General features: G+C 40.2%; 1 protein-coding gene across 11 annotated transcripts in view; it reads left to right on the top strand.

Moving 5' to 3' along the window:
- WNK2 (WNK lysine deficient protein kinase 2) overlaps positions 1-17,817 on the top strand; it is a 118,271-nt gene that overhangs the window by 60,445 nt on the left and 40,009 nt on the right. For 7 of the 11 annotated variants that reach the window (XM_081970594.1, XM_081970600.1, XM_081970599.1 and 4 more), the window contains exons 12-19: positions 4,578-5,120; positions 6,726-6,737; positions 8,385-8,699; positions 9,762-9,811; positions 11,302-11,467; positions 11,545-11,661; positions 12,373-12,540; positions 12,866-12,911. In XM_081970594.1, the coding sequence (XP_081826720.1) occupies positions 4,578-5,120; positions 6,726-6,737; positions 8,385-8,699; positions 9,762-9,811; positions 11,302-11,467; positions 11,545-11,661; positions 12,373-12,540; positions 12,866-12,911 (1,417 nt within the window). The remainder of the gene's footprint in view (positions 1-4,577; positions 5,121-6,725; positions 6,738-8,384; positions 8,700-9,761; positions 9,812-11,301; positions 11,468-11,544; positions 11,662-12,372; positions 12,541-12,865; positions 12,912-17,817) is intronic. The other 4 variants (XM_081970595.1, XM_081970596.1, XM_081970598.1 and 1 more) reach the window with 4 other exon arrangements.

Raw genomic sequence — 17,817 nt, 5'->3', positions numbered from 1 at the left:
AAGCCGAGACCATAGTATCTGACCAGGTTATGGTATCTGCCTCATCCATTTTGCTCAGTGGAAGATGTGCAACTTCATATCATATTATCCAAATTGATATATTTCTCTCAGTGGATTTTAAGTAGATGTTGAACAGAGGACTGAGTCTTGTAGCATCCCACAATGAAGCATGAAAAGAACCAGACTTTTCCCATCTATCACCACAATTCTGACGTTCATATCCTGCCCAGATGAATCTTGTCCAATATCCAGGGCTATTAAAAGATCTAGGGAAACAATGACAGTTGCATTTGCTCCATCCATATCCAGCTCAGGTCACCCTGACAGCAACCAGCGTGGTTTTTTTATTCATGCTGAGCATGAATCTGGACTGACGTTGAGATAATTTGTGTTCTCTGTAACTGCAGCCCCATCACTTTTTTCACAACCTTCCCAAAGAAGGAGAGATTGGAAAAAAGAATTTTCCATTGGATATGATCCAGGCCTTTTGAGGAGTAGATGGATCAGCATCTCTTTAAGTGGTGCTGAATTTTCTTCTTCAGTGGCTCTTGCCTGGTCTGTCCTCTCATCCACAATTAAATCATTTATGAGGCTTATTGTCGGCTGACATTTAAAACAATCAACATGAGCCCACAATGCTCAGTCACGCAGTTGTCTGGCTCATGTGTCGTGATTTTGGCATGGAAGTACACGGGGTGTCTCTTCCCCCACCACCAATCTTCTTTTATACTTGCCCCTGCTTGGTCCTACTGATTTTCTTCCCCTATCATTGCCTCCCTTAGCCAGAGTTTCTCAACCTCCATAGCCAGAGTTTCTCAACATTGGCAACTTTAAGAATTCTGGGAGCTAAGTCTACATATCTTAAAAATACCAAGCTTGGGAATCACAGTCCTCAGCTACATACTTAGCTCATACTCCCCAATTGTGCAAAATAACCATCTCTTCACCATGGGCAATCAAATACAATACCTGGGATCTGTACCCAATGCAATCATGCATTCCCAAACTTTACATTCTCCAAACACTCATCAAGCCAGTTCCCTTCCCTTCCATCCTTACTTGGCTCTCCCCTATCTGGATCAGATGGTGTTAAACACACTAACCCTTTTTCTCATTCTGGAAAGGTGCTCTTTCCCTCCTCCTCCCACTTCTTTGCCCTTTAGAAAGCCAGCAATCTTTTTGGAGATTCTGTTTGTTTTTCCCATGTCTCCTCTGCTACTTGGTGTAAAGAAATAGAACTCCACTGCCCCATTTCAGTTGACACAGTTTCTTAAAGAATCTTGCCATCTGATGTATTTTTGGGCTTCTTCACACTTTTATTTCTTCTGTTTTTAATGTATTTTCCTCTACTATTTATTCCAGTTTTAATTTTACTTCCTTTGTTTTTCAGGAAAAACAATAGGTGGCAGATGAGGCTATAACAGTTTAATTATAGACTTGTAGTGCAATCTGGTATCAGATAAATAATAAGAGATAAAGCAGAATGTGTGATTCTTCTTCTGCAATCCCTAGTTCTTAAGTCCTTTCATATAATAAGAAAACCCCAGATCGATAACCCCAAGATAACAGAATAACAGAGTTGGAAGGGACCTTGGAGGTCTTCTAGTCCAACTCACCTGCTTAGGCAGGAAACCCTACACCATTTCAGATAAATGGTTGTCCAATCTCTTCTTAAAAACGCCCAGTGTTTGAGTATTCACAACTTGTGGAGGCAGGTTGTTCCATTGATTAATTGTTCTGTCAGGAAATTTCTCCTTAATTTTAAGTTGCTTCTCTCCTTTATTATTGTTTTGTTTGTTTGTTTTTATTGGATTTATATGCCACCCTTCTCCCAAAGGACTCAGGGTGGCATACAACATTAAAAAACACACATCCCAAAAGTTAAAAAGAAATTAAATACATATCCAAAAATAAAACGAATTTATAGGACAATACATTTAAAAATGAGTTAAAATTAACAGGCCAGGCCGGCTTGCTGGAAAAGCCAACTTTTTAAGGTGCGTCGGAAGGACCGGAGGTCAGGGATTATGCGAAGCTCTGGGGGCAGCTCATTCCAGAGGGAAGGCGCTCCCACAGAGAAGGCTCTCCCCCTTGGGATCACCAGCCGACACTGTCTGGCGACAGCACCCTGAGGAGGCCAACTCTGTGGGATCGTACTGGATGGTGGGAGGCTACTGGTGGCAGTAGGTGGTCTCGCAGGTACCCTGGGCCTAAGCCATGGAGCGCTTAGTTTCCACCCATTGCTTCTTTTCCCTCCCTCAGGTGGTTTGGAGAATAGCTTGCCTCCCTATTCTTTGTGGCAGCCCCTGACATATTGGAACACTGCTATCATGTCTCCACTAGTCCTTCTTTTCATTAAACTAGACATACCCAGTTCCTGCAACCATTCTTCATATGTTTTCGCCTCCAGTCCCCTAATCATCTTTGTTGCTCTTCTTTCTAGAACAGTGGTCCCCAACTTTTTGGGCACTAGGGACCGGTTCTGTGGTTTTGTGTGCTACCTGAATCCCGTGGATGGGGCTTCCCTTGTTTGCGCGGCCCGGTTTCTGGCATACCACTGATCACTGTCAGTCCATGGACCTGGGGTTGGAACCCCTTTTCTAGACTTCCAACTTCTTTTTCACATTGTGGCGACCAAAGTTGGATAAAATATTCCAAGTATGGTCTTACCAAGGCATTATAGAGATAATATCATACAAATATTTTTGATTCAATTATTCCTGCCCCCATTTCTATCATGAGTGCCTAAGTAGCTCCACACGTGAGTCCTGATTAAGGTTTTCAGAATACAATAAACTGAAAATTAATCCAGAGATTACTTTTTTCAATTGCCCACTCCCTCTTCTCTTCAGACTTTACCCTTAGTGCAAATGATTCCTCTCTTTCTTTCTAGCTGTCGCTTTGTAGCTTTATGGGGGGGAAATTCTTTGTTTGTACTTTGATCTTCCTGTAATTGTGCAATCACATTTGCCCAAATGAACCCTCCCAGAAACCTCGAAAAATATGTGATGCTCTCTATGTTTTGACACCTCACTGTAGCTATTGGGCAACTACAGATACAAAGCGTTGGAGTATATGGACAGATACAAGCGCCAACTCTGATTGCATTGAACAAAATAAGGGTTTTCACAAACAAGATGTTTGTTGTAAAATCTGATCATATTCAATAAGGACATGGATATTGTCAAAACATCACTTATCTTATAAATGACTAGCCATATGTTTATCCATCTGAGGTGTAAAAGATATGAGAAGATTGCAGCTTCCAGATGTCCCAAGTTTCTTGGAAATTTTGGAATTGCCATTCACATACATCTAGAAATGACCAGGTTCGAAAAAGCTGGTCTATGATATGGTGTAGTTCCAAGAACTCAGTTAAGTAAATCTAGTACAAATGCATTTTAATTATCCCAGTAACTTCATTGCAGAATAATCCATTTTTAAATCCCACTATCTTAATAATAGAAGGTTAGCCTTATTTTTAATGATGAAGTAAAAACGAGTATGCAAATTATTTTGTATGGTTATAATGAAACTTATAGTGAAACTAATATCTCAAATTAAAGCTATAAGATGATATCAATGAATTTATATTAAATAATCATTTTGTCAAAATTGTATAATGTTGAATGTTGTTATGCTTAGTTATTTGTATTGCGAATAGCATCATTTATATACACTTACAGCTGCTAACCTGCTTTAAATAATTGGAATTATTTAAATGCTTATTCTTACCTTTTGATAATGTATTCCAGTTTATCCTTTTTAATATGCTCCTCCCAGCCCGAATCTCATTTGTTATACTTGCTAAGCTCATAATTCTCTGTATTGCTCCTCCAGACATAATAAGTTGTTCTTACCCACTCTTGACCCTTGACATACTTACTTCCTGCAGCATCATATCCTTTGTATTGGGATTTTTTTTCACTAATTCCAATGCACACTTAATCTGCATTCTGAATATTGCTGAATTTTACCATTTATTAGTCCAGCAACACGTTATTCAAAATCATCACATGAGTTAAATTTAAGGCACTAGGTTGCATGCAGTATAAGAGAAACTTTGAAACTATAGCAGTTTTAGTGTAGATGAAATATTTGTGCTTATGCATGGAGTAGCTTATTAGTTGAGAGTTTCAGTTGAGAGAACAGCTACATAAGGACATAATACTCTACTGGTGAGTACAGACAGAGGCTTCATGCACACCAAATCAGATACTATTAGTGCCTGCCAGATATTTGCCTAAAGTGTTTCTAGACATGCAGTGGGTGATTATTAATAGGTTACAGCATGCTTTATCTATTTCCTTTGTATTATTTTTTAGATTGGTCTGTTAACATGCAGTTGCTTTGAAAGCCTATCCTGCGCTTATTCTGGAACAATTTACACTCATGAAAAAAATGAATGGAAACCATTTTTCATTTTATTGATCGATACAATTTGGGCACTACCCAACTCCAAATACTCTGGGTTGCTTTAAAAGGCGGAATCATTTCATTAATATATAGCAAATGAATTGATTTAATATCATCTGGGAATTCTCTTGCGATTTATGTAATATTATATTTTCTTCCAGATTCCTCAGTTTCCCATCATTCCTGCAATCACCCCTCTGGCAGGACTTGACAGTCATCCTTCAAACCTGTCTGATATACCTGCTGCAAATATGCCCCCCATCCCTGCTCCTTCTCAATATTTTCCTTCAGCTGTGATAATACCTGTGAACTCAGCTCTGCCACTGTCATCAAATCCCCCTGCCCTCCCCATGCAAACAGTCAACCTTCCTCACACTAATGTGGCTTCCTTGGTCTTACCCTGCCAAACAATTGTGCCAAATATGCCGGCTGCTCCAGTACCATTACTTCCTATGCCTCCGCCGGGAGTGTCAGCTTTACCAACACATCATGCGGCAGCCCAGCTTTCCCAACAGCAAATGTACCAGGCAACCCTCCAGCAGATAATACAGAACGAAGCTATGTCTTCTCCCCTCCACACCCAGAATTTGCAAGCAGTTTCACAACAGCAGCAACAGATGCTGTCTTCACTTCCACAGTCACTTCAGCCAAGCCTAATTCAGCCTTCAGAACAGGCTATGTCTGCTTCTGGGGCTGGTAATCAGGTAATCTATTTGACATTGGATTTTCATGGGTTTAGATCGTAGGAGTAGCTCTCCGAGTGTCATCTCTGTAGATAGTTCAAATTTTAAAAGAAATTTGGGAGACATTTGCCCATCACAATAAGATAATGAAACCGAAGCCTTAAAAAATGAATTGATTAGAATAATGAAACACTAAATACAAAGGCCAGCTTGAAAAGAAAATGTCAAAGAGGATAAAGAATGCTTAAGGTGCCTTAAGTGGAAATTTCCGTCCCAGGAGTTGACATTATTTCTTTTCAGAAGTGAAAAACACTTTTAATTTACAATTGCAGTTAGTGTTTTCCAATAGGTCACTGCAGTCAGAGTATAAAATGATAATAATTTCTTAATGAAAGTAAATCACTTATAAGTAGGTTTGTAGAATAGTGTAATTTTAAGTTCATGCCTGTTTCTTTAAATGTAGATATTTATTTTATAAAGAAGAATTTTAGAACAATTTAAAAATTTAAACAGGAATGTTATAAGAAATCATAGATTTTATCATTTGTCATCTACCATCTTAAAAGCCACAACATTCCATCTCAAACTTGTTCTGTACACCCAACTTTACTGTATTACATCTTTATTTTTAGCCACATATTTGGTACATAAAAATTGTTTGTGAAGAATTCATATTCACCTGGTCCTAGTCTAACCTCCAATGAATCAATAATATTTATTTTCACTGGCTTCAATATTAATTGTACCATCCAATGTGGTTCTTCAAGTATTTGAGATATCTTTTACTGATGTCCTGTATCAGTTTTGATTCAGACTGTAAGGTTTGTTATCAAATGGGATCTGGGTGCGTCATTGAAAATCTACCCAGATACTTTATACCTTACCCCAAAAGATGAAAAATAAGGAACTTCAAGTTTTCTCCATTTTACTTATTTCAATGGTTCCTATTACTGTAATTGTTCACTTAACACCCAACAAAAATCATGGAAATTTTCTAGTATCATATAAAATGATTCAAGTCTCTAAATATTTGTCATATTTCCTCTATATAGTATAATCTGATATAGATAGATGATAGATGATAGATAGATAGATAGATAGATAGATAGATAGATAGATAGATAGATAGATAGATAGATGATAGATAGATGGATAGATAGATAGATAGATGATAGATAGATAGATAGATAGATAGATGATAGATAGATAGATAGATAGATGATAGATAGATAGATAGATAGATAGATAGATGATAGATAGATAGATAGATAGATAGATAGATAGATAGATAGATAGATAGATGATAGATAGATAGATGATAGATGATAGAAAAAAACAGGCAAAATTTATATTGCAGGATCTAATCTGGGTCAGTCACTGAGACCAGAGGTTTGGTCTTCTGAGCTTTTGAACTCATGCTGGAGCCCATTCTCAGGGAACATCTCTCTAGCAGAATGTGTCATTTATATATAACATTTATATCCCACTGCAACCAAAACTGGCTAACATATAATATATGCACAATAATAATTTATGTAGTACTAAAAGTAATTTTCTTTTTCTTCTATGATTTCCTTTGCTGCTGTTGCCTTCTCTATTTGTTTCTATATCCCATCTCTTCTTCAGTTTCCTCTACAGGTAAAGCTTGATTTAGTAACTATAGATTGAGCAAGAATAAAAATCTCCATAATGATAGAGATAAATGAAAGAAATCTCATTTATCATTTTTATAAAAATTAATCTTATAGCTGCTATATAGATATAGTCTTTATGGAAAAGATTGACATATTCTAAATATATGCAAAAAACTAATTAATCCTGAAAGTTTAGTTTAATTTGAAGTTTAATTGTACAGGTAATACCATGACATAATCCATGATCATAACTATGAAATAGATGGCATTGGATTGCTCTGTTTGGTCTCAGGTAAACATTTGAAGTTCCTTCAAATAGCTATCTCTTTGCATAAATTTGCATAAAACAATCCACATTTACTCAGTTTGATTTAAATATTACCTCAATTTACTGAATAAGGCTTGAAATGAAGCTATACTTAACTTAGACTCTCTTGGACAGCCAATGTTCTTGGGTATAACCTTTTGTATGAATTATTTATATTCTCTAATAGGTAGTTAAAAGTAAAGTTCTACATTTAGGCAAGAAAAACAAAATGCACAGGTACAGTATAGGTAGTACCTTGATCAATAGTAGTAACTGTGAGAGGGATCTTGGAATCCTAGTGGACAACCATTTAAATATGAGCCAGCAGTGTGCAGCAGCTCCCAAAAAAGCCAACACAATTCTAGGCTGCATCAACAGAGGGATAGAATCAAGATCACATGAAGTATTAATACCACTTTATAATGCCTTGTTAAGGCCACTCTTGGAATACTGCATTCAGTTTTGGTCGCCACAACGTAGAAAAGATGTGGAGGCTCTAGAAAGAGTGCAGAGAAGAGCAACAAAGATGATTAGGGGACTGGAGACTAAAACATATGAAGAACGGTTGCAGGAACAGGGTATGTCTAGTTTAAAGAAAAGAAGGACTAGGGGAGGCATGATAGCAGTATTCCAATATCTCAGGGGTTGCCACAAAGAAGAGGGAGTCAAGCTTTTCTCCAAGGCACCTGAGAGTAGAACAAGAAGCAATGGGAGGAAACTAATCAAGGAGAGAAGCAACTTAGAACTGAGAGGAAATTTCCTGACAGTTAGAACAATTAATCAGTGGAACAGCTTGCCTCCAGAAGTTGTGAATGCCCCAACACTGGAAGTCTTTAAGAAGATGTTGGATAGCCATTTGTCTGAAACGGTATAGGGTTTCCTGCCTAGGCAGGGGGTTGGACTAGAACACCTCCAAGGTCTCTTCCAACTCTTCTATTGTATTGTATAGTTACCATTCTTCAGTTCAATTTACCCTAATGGATATTTAGGTATATATTTAAATATATACTAATGTATTTTGATTCATAGCTTCTGTTTCATACTGTAAGTGTAAATATCTATAAACCTGATGTGCCAATTCAGATATGTACATATTCATTATAAGACATTACCAATGAGGTAAAAAAAATTGAGATCCTAATAATCAATAGTTGTGGTGACCAAATTCCACTTGCTTGCATTTCACACATCCATGAAATCATAATTTGTGTATGCAGAGTGATCCTTCCTCCCTCCCTTCCATTTCATTGCAGTATAACAAGGAGCTATTTTTAATAATGTAGATTTAACTACTGAGCCTTAACAGAATTTAGACTAATTACTGTTTTGATTTTTTTTGAACAGATTATTGGACATCCTCAGTACGCTGTGGATATTGGAACCCATATACCTGCATTGCCAGTGCAGGCTTCTGGCATTATATCACCACCATTGCAATTGCAGTCTGAAACAATGCTGCCCTGTATTGCTTCAGATGGACTTTCACAAAGCAATCTTGGCACAACCAATTCAGCAATGTTGGCAGATCATGGATTGCCCCTTCAGTGTTCTGCGTACCCGCAATCTCAGTCAGACAGTCACCAACTTCCTGGCCAGCAGGTTCCAACTACATGTCCAGCTGTCCCAGTAGCTTCAGAAGCTCCTCAAGAGATGGTATGTGTTTTCAAATGCTATTAACTATAACAAAAATCATTAAGTTAAAAGAGCTGTATTCCAATTTCATGGGTGCATCCTCCAAACTCACTTTATTTTCTGTTTACTTCACTGTCTCCAAACTTGAGTACTTCGAAATCACTTAATTTTTTTATTCCTGTATTTGTTTTCTGTCCACATCTTTTCTTGCCCTTAACTTTGGTTGACTTGGAGTTTCAGTTTTCCCAGATAGCAATAATACATGCACTGCAGTATGTGGACACTCATGAGAGTCAGTTTGGTCTAGTAAGTGGTTCCCAATGTGGGGTCCATGTCCCACGGGAGGGGGGGCAATTTGATTTTTAATGGGGGCAATTTGAACCTTATTTAAACCAAGTTAATGGTGTTTTAGGCTTCCTCCATGTGAGTAGAGTTCACTTTTTGAGTAAAGTAAGAATTATAAATCACAGGGGCATCAGGATTTTAGAGATGTTTAGGTGGGGCATGGTAAAAAAACCACTGATCTAGTGGGTCTAGTGGGTAAGGCACCAGGCTAGAAATCAGGAGATTGAGTTCTACTCCTGATTTAGGCATGAAAACTGACTGGGTGATTTTGAGCCAGCCCACAATGTCAGGCTTGACCAAAAAGCTGATTTGGCAATCCCTATTGCAACCAATGAATCATCACTCAATTGATCAAAAGAAAAGTGGTATCTGCACTTGCAAGAAAATGCTAGGAAGAAAAAAAGAAAGTATATGGACATTTATACCTATGAAGAGGGCCTGACTTTTGTTAGATTTTCACTAAAACCTGATTCTCCAGATATTGCCACCTCACATTTTTTACCAGGAGCAGTACATGAGAATTCTCATTGGGAAAATAGCCTCAGGGTCAATGTATCTAGTAATTTGCTCAGAGAAATTCTGCTCCAAAAGATCATTTGGACTGTTGGCATAAACCTGGCCTGCACATAATTCTAAAGTCTTCAAATGCTCAAAATTGATAAAGTGAAAATGACTATACACTGATCTTAATCTTCAAAATGTAACAAATTTTGGTTAAATAATTATTTCTTCTTTATAATATAGGAGCAAGCAGTATTGGAGAAACAGCAGTCACTGTCACAGAGCTGTGAAAGGTACTTTTTCTATTTGTCTATAACCTGGCATAAAGTTCTCAAACAACTTGCAAAATTACATCAATATCTAGTAAAAGAGTAAAAATCTTAAGTAATTTCTAAAATGCGTACTCATTTTGGAATGGCAATTATATATCTCTTTTTGTAAGTTCTGGTGATGATGAAGTGCCATCAAGTTGGTGTTAACTTTAGCAGCCATGTGGATAGGTTTCTGTTTACCCAGGTCCCCAACTTAATTCTTCAGGTCTTTCAACATGGTTTAATATACCCATCACTGTTATTGCAATCAAGTCAATCGATTTTGTTGATGGTCTTTTTTACTTTATATCTACCTTTTCAATAATTATAGGTCTTAATGAACCCTTGTTATTAATATTGTTCTCGGCCTTACTTCATCAAGAGTTAATATTTTGAAAACAAATACCATAATGGATATTACTGTCCTCTCTGCTTTCAAGAATCATCTTTTTCTTTTCCTCTTCTCCCTTTACAACGCTCTACTTCATTTCATCATAAAAATATTAGGCTGATGGATACATAAAATTAGACTGAAGGATATAGAGTATCTTCATATAAGACTGAATACTCTTCAAATTAAAAATAATATGTACTGCATAATTATCATCCTTCATGGCTGCACATCCCTTTTTGCATGGGAAATAAGAAATAGTAAGGAAGCTGTTTTTCAGACAGACTGGAAGCCTACAAAACCCCAAAAATTTGTAAAAAAATTTGAACATTTCTAAAAAAAATGTTTTGGGATTCATAACAGATTTATAGCAGAAAAGAAGAATCTATAAACATGTATTTCCCCATTCCATCAGTTTAATTTCTTAGCTAGATCAAAGATCTCTTGTGGAAGGAAAAGGCTTTGTCTCCATGAAATATTATAGAAACAGCTGAGTGGGTGAAACTTGGTGGGAACTTTAGGAGAAATATTTCAATCTAAGGAAGAACTTCGCATTGATGGAACAGATGGTTTAATCAGGGACTGGGGCCAACCTCTTAAGAGCATTGAAACTGTATTTTGCATGGTAGAGCCATCAAAGAACAAAGGGATGGGCTACAACATCTCCACTCATTATTTTTTAAAACACTTTTAGGAAAAGTAGCAAAGATATTTCAATAGGGAGAAATCATTATTTTCTTTTCTGCAGATCTAGAATGCTGAATAAACTGAATCAGTTTCTTTTAGATACTTAAGATTAGAGTTTTCAATGGAAGTTTGATTAAATATATGCCCATTACATTTTACTTTATTTTATGTATGTTACTTTACAAAATCCATTATTCCCAGAGTCTTGCATCCATGTAGTAAAATGATATAAATAATAGGATTATTTAAAAATCTCTCTTATATCTAGCATCATTATGATGTTAGAGAAGGTCAATCTTTGCTGATAAACGTCTGATTAGTTTGTGTTCTTTTGTAGACTTTTAAAGTAGTTCTGTATGCTAGTAATGTTTTGTCTTTTTTAATTCCACAAAAGTTATATGAGTCCTGATGTTGCTTCTGGTAAAGAAATGAGTGACAGTTTTGAAGGAACAAGTGGAGGTGGGAAACAAGAAGGAAAACCTTCAAAGAAACATAAAAAATCAGCACGTGCTCGTTCACGTCAGGAAAAATCCAATAGGCCGAAGCTTACCATTTTAAATGTAAGACTCCTTCCTTTGCTTAGTTTCTAATCTATCAATTTTATTGTATTAGATACAATGATCGGCTCTTTTTACAGGTGTGCAATACAGGGGATAAGATGGTGGAATGCCAACTAGAAACACACAATCACAAGATGGTCACTTTTAAATTTGATTTAGATGGTGACGCTCCAGAGGAAATTGCTACATATATGGTAGGATTTTTTCTTGGTTTAAGAATATTAAAATAATGTTGACATTTCAGTTTCATAAATTGCATGAATGACAGTACTATTTGTATAGCTACAAAAAATATTTCCAGTCTTTTGGAAATTGTTGAAGTAAAATTAATTTCTCACTAATGTTCCTTTTATTCTTTGCAAAGGGGAATTAGTTTAGAATAGTTACTTTAACAAACAATAAGTGAACCACTACTTTTAATTTTTGTTATTTGGAATATTTGCCGTGTAATAGCACTTAACAATAGCACTTAGACTTATATACCGCTTCATAGTGCTTTTACAGCCCTCTCTAAGCAGTTTACAGAGACAGCATATTGCCCCCAACAATCTGGGTCCTCATTTTACCCACCTCAGAAGGATGGAAGGCTGAGTCAATCTTGACTCAACAATTTGAGCCTTCTAATTTATTGGTAACAATCCGTCATCTCAATTAATTGGCTCTAGTAAGATCAAAACAATCAAATTACCATAATGAGACAATAATGTTCTGTGAAATGCCTCCTATATACTGAAGCAGTTATTTACTGTTTAATTGAACTAAGCACAAAATTTGTTTTTCTGCATGTAAAAAATCATACTATGTTTTTTTAAAAAATGGATAAGCAATCAGGTAAAAGGGCTGTAGAAGAAACACAGAAAAATTGCTGTTTTTTTTTAAAAAAACTTTTTTGTGTATTCATATAGGTTGACAATGAATTTATACTACCAACTGAGAAAGAAATATTTATTGAGCAACTGAAAGAAATTATTGACAAAGCAGAAGATATGCTTAGTGAAGATACTGAAGGAGAACGAAGTTCTGATCAAGGTGTCAGCCCTCAACAAGATACCTACAAGCTTGAAATCAATGAGGTATTTAAATAGAATAAATATATTTAATGTTTCAACTACTAAGTGTTTCAAACAATAAACATTTCAAACAATAAATATTTAACATAACTTACTTATGTCCTTCACCAGTTATTTTATCCCTGGTGAAATAAACCATGCCTGTTTGGGATGGATTGGAATGATGAGACTTGTGGGTCCAACCCATTACTTATATTAGTTGGCATGCAAAGAAGTATTTAATTATTTTTATGCTAGAATATTGGGGTTTTTGTTGATGAATTTGAGCAGATTCCAAATGGAAGTACTTTGATAGGCATTAGTAACACACTTCTTTCATTTTAAATAGGAGAATCGCCAATCCCATGCAAGAACGCCCATCTACCAACAGAATGGTAAAAGTGTTCTTTGAATATGCATGTGTATCATACAACACTGTAAAGCAGTGTATCTCAACCTCAACAACTTTAAGATGTGTGGACTTCAACTCCCCAAATTTTCCAGTAGACTTGAGGGAGGGGCCACACATGGGTATTCCGAAAGCCTGATTGGTCCAAAGACTGAGGGAAATTTCTTTTAACCTCCTCTTTTCCCTGTTGGCTCCCAGTTCCTCTCAGTCTTTGGTCCAAACAACTGCTTTGGTTTCCAGCATTTCATTGAGAATATTTCTACTGATTCGATCCATTGGACATTCTAAATTCTAAAAACAGCTGCTGCCTCGCAGGGACAGGGTCCTCTGTCCCGCAGCGCATCGAGGGAGAGATAATTGGCTTTCTGCTCTCCTCTCTTGGCACTGGGAGCTACGACCGATTCCCGGAACTATGGGGGTGTCGGGCTCCTTATAGAAGCTACGCGGGTGAGGCTCCAAAGTGGATAGCGCCATTTGGGCTGGTAGCGGTTTCCATTTCCAAGCCGCGCGCCCATCTATTGAGCCACGGCTATCCACACAAGCCACGGTGGAGCTCACAGGCTGTTTGAAGTGCGCAGCGAAGCTCTGGTGGCCATTTTGAAGCATGCACATGGAGGTGGCCATTTTGACCACTAACTGAGCCTCATTGCATAACGGCCAGGGTTGGGCATTTGAAGTTCTCGGCGCTCCGCTCTTCACCCACAAGGCCTCTACACCGGCTGGTGTCTCCAGGCAAACCCACAGAGTTTGGATGCGTGAGTGGCCGGATAGCTGAATCACAGGCCCAAGGGGAAGACCACATTGAGACTGGATCTGGGGGAATGTAAGGCCCTAGAACTAGGGCAGCAGCAGCCAGACCTTCTGCTGCTCAAAGACCATCAAGGGCAGCCCAGAGAAATGAATTGAGGTGCCAGCATGCCCTCGAAAAGAGGATTGCCAGGGCAGAACAGCAGACCCTGGTCACCAGGCCCACAGTAGGTCCCGGTCACCATTAAGGGCAGGTGCCTATCAATCGGGCTCTCCCCCCAGGGGCTTTAGTCCTTCTTCCCCTTCTGTCTCTCCTAATAGACCCATCAGACAAACTGGCATGGAGGTCTCTCCTTCTCCTCCCACATCTACCCAAGGGGTCCGGGAGGATACTGAGGATCCATTGGAAGGTTCCTCCTGGGGGTTTCTTCCTCATCAGGCCCTAGCTCCCCTGGAGCTATTGGCAGATCAATATGAGGATGAATTTGAGAATTTAGAATTATTGCCCGAAAGCATTAAGATGCTGATCTCCTCCGCCATATCAAAAGAGGTTACTTCAGCCCTCAACCAAAGGGAATTCCCCCCTCTGAGGGATAGGGCACCCCATTCCCTTCAGCAACCAAGGGACCCTTCCTCTGCTCAGAGGTAGGTGCCTGCTAGGCCTCCTTCTCCCTCAGTGGTTAGTGAGGGATCAGTGTTAGGCGAGGAACCTCGTCAAGACATGGGGTTTTCAGAGGATGAAGAGCCTGTTCTTCCTGCCCCCCCTGCATTTCCTAATCTATTTGTTCCACCTATGTTTAAAATTCTGCTTCACAAGGCCAGAAATACCACTAAGTTGGGGACTGGGATCCAGCTGTCCCTAAACCCAGGGATCCTAACCTAGTCATGTTTTTCAATACCGCCACCAATAAGGAGGAGGTCCCTGCTACTCCTCTGTTTCTGAAGGTGGTAAAGAATCAGTGGGCCCGCCCCTCTACCTTTCCCTATCCTGGGAGCAACGACCGCCGCTTCTACAATATGGAGCAGGTCTTTTCCCAGGCACTTCATTTGTCCACAGTAGATGCCCCTGTGGCTTCTTTGACCAATGCATCTTCTGTCGTACGGCCTCTTATTTCAATCGCTCGGCGGTCATATGGCTTCGCCAACTATAGGATCGCATTCCTGTTCAAGATGAGCGACTTCAACAGGATATCACCAAGATTATTGCAGCCACCCAGTTTTCTGCGGATGCCACCTTAGATGCTGTGAAATATTCGTCCCGAGCCCTCGCTACCTCGGTGACTTCTCGGCGTCTACTATGGTTTTGCAACTGGCAAATGGCAACAAGTCCAAGTGGAACTTGGCAGCTGCCCCTTACGCATGGACCAATCTGGTGAATCATTAGACCCGATTCTCATCGAGAATAAAGATAAAAAGAAGTTCCTGCCGACCAACTCCAAGAAGCCGGACAATTGACCGTTCCTTACCAGAAACACTCATACAGGGCTCCTGAACCTGAGTACCAACAAGCCAGGTTTTTTCCTTATATGTCAGATAGACAGTCCGAGAGGCAGTACTATCAGGATAGGGGCAGGTACCAAGCTCAGTCCAAGCGGCCCTTTCACGGGGAGGGGCGCCCCTTCCATAGAGGGAAATGACTCCAATCTGAGCATTCCCATAGGCAGCCGCCTGGCTCTGTTTGCAGATCAGTGGGATCTAATCACAACAGATGCCTGGGTACTATCCATGGTCAGACACGGCCTTCGTCTCGAATTTCTCTCTATACCTCCGACCTTCTTCCGGGTGTTCTCTCCTTCCTGGGATCCCATTCGTGCCCATCTGATATTTCAAGCCATCCAACATCTACTGGACATTTAGGCGATAGAACCGGTCCCAGTGTCGGAGCACAGGTTGGGTCACTACTCCAATGTATTCGTAATCCTGAAGAACTCGGGGGGATGGAGAGCCATTCTGGATCTCAAGCGCCTGAACCAATTCCTAGTCTACAGATGATTCAAAATGTCCTCCCTGGGATCCATCCTCCAGGGAATCAGGAAGGGTGATTACTTAGTATCAGTAGATCTAACGGAAACATACCTCCACATTCCGATCCTCCCCGCCCATCACAGATTTCTCCGGTTCTCCCACAAGGGTCGCCACTTCCAATACAGGGCTCTTCCGTTCGGCCTAGCCTCTGCACCATGTAAGTTCACAAAGGTCTTGGTGGCGTTGGTGGCTCACCTCCGCTCTTTCCCAGTGAGGTTCCATTGCTACCTAGACTACGTGCTCGTGCAAGCCGACTCACACGCACAGGCGGTTCTCGATGTTCGCCTGACCATCCAGACGTTGCAGGCCCTGGGGTTCTCCATCAACTTTCCCAAAAGTCATCTCTCACCCTCGACAAAGATCCTTCATCTGGGGGTGGTGACAGTCTAAGGGGCAGGCCTAGTTCGACTCTCTCTAGAATGACTCGTCAGCCTCCAGTCATTGGCACGGCAGGTTCGCACAAGAAGGTCACATCCTCGAATTCCTCCAAAACGGATTAGACGGGGGTCTCACCAATAACACCCTTAGGCGTCAGGTAGTGGCCTTGTCCTCAGTCATACCTGGAGACGGTCATTTGTCTCTGACGCACCTTCCTTTAATCAAGAGATTTCTGAGGGGAGCCGCCAACTTGCAGCCTCCCCCCATACACAGGTTCCTCACTTGGGACCTACCTTTAGTGCTCAAGGCCTTGACAGGGGCTCCCTTCAAACCACTGTGCATAGTGCATCTTAGGTTTCTGTCCATGAATGTGGCCTTTCTAGTCACCGTAACCTTTGCCAGGCGCATTTCCGAGTTGGGGGCCTTGTCGTCCAAGGATGACCTTTGCCAATTTCACCAGGACAGGGTGATCCTCTGCTTGGATCCCACCTTCCTCCCTAAAGTCAATTCACCCTTTCACCGGGGACAGGAAGTTAACCTTCCTAATTTTTGCCCTAATCCCTCTCATGAACAGGATCGTCTTTGGCACTGCTTAGAAGTGCGCCGCACCTTACGCATATATCTCTAGCGCACGTCACCTATCTGCCACTCTGAAGCCCTTTTCATTTCCTTCCAACCTGGCTTCTTGGGGGCCAGGGTATTATCTGCCACGATCGGCAGGTGGCTGCGCCAGGCCATCTCCACTGCCTACGAATCCTTGGGCCAGCCAGTCCCATCAGGGATCACTGCCCATTCCACGTGGAGTGCCGCAGCCTCGGCAGCATGGGCCACTAGGCCCCTTTCGAGGACATCTGTCGCACAGCCACTTGGGCCTCCCCGTCCTCCTTCATCTGTCACTATTGGTTGGATGCTTTTGCATCTGCAGAGGCATCCTTTGGATGCAGGGTCCTACAGCAGATGGTGACCGCCCCTTCCCCTGAGTCTTAGGTTCCCTCCCTGAGACCGAGCTTGGGTATGTTCCACCCAAGCCCCTCCCTCGAGTCTACTGGAAAAAGAACGTTGGTCCTTACCTGAACATTTCTTTTCAGTAGACGAGAGGGAGGGGCCATTTCCCACCCCAGTTATGTTAGTTGATAGTTAGTGGGGTGCAGGGCAGTCGGGTGGTTTGTTTTCCTTCTGTTTGAGTCTGTTCCTATAAAGTTACTTTTGGACATTCGCCTTCGAGGAACTGGGAGCCAACAGGGAAAAGAGGAGGTTAAAAGAAATTTCCCTCAGTCTTTGGACCAATCAGGCTTTCGGAATATCCCACATGTGGCCGCTCCCTCTCGTCTATTGAAAAGAAACGTTCAGGTAAGGACCAACGTTCTTTCTTCCAGAGAGGAAGTAAATTTCACACATATTAAAAGTTGTTGAGGTTGAGAAACGCTGCTGTAAGTTAATATTTAATTATACTAATGACATATTTTAAGATTGTGTCAAAGTCAGTCAGCCAATAGTCATTGCCCTGAACACGCTAATTTTCTGTGGCACTGCATTTCTTCAGGGATGTTTTTTCGTTGTTCTATGCCAATTGCTGTGATGAGAGCCTTGGCAGAAAATAAAATGTGAAACTTAATTTGGATGAGTCTATGAATAGCTTTACATTTGTCTCTCATATTGGATGTCAAGCGTTAATTTCGCAGCATGAACTTCAGTCATTAATCTTCATTTGTTTTATTAACAGACATTATTTTTAAATATGG

This window comes from Natrix helvetica (assembly GCF_964273705.1).
Source record: "Natrix helvetica genome assembly, chromosome: 1".
Classification (NCBI taxonomy): Eukaryota; Metazoa; Chordata; class Lepidosauria; order Squamata; family Natricidae; genus Natrix; species Natrix helvetica.
This window is presented reverse-complemented; position numbering and strand designations above follow the sequence as displayed.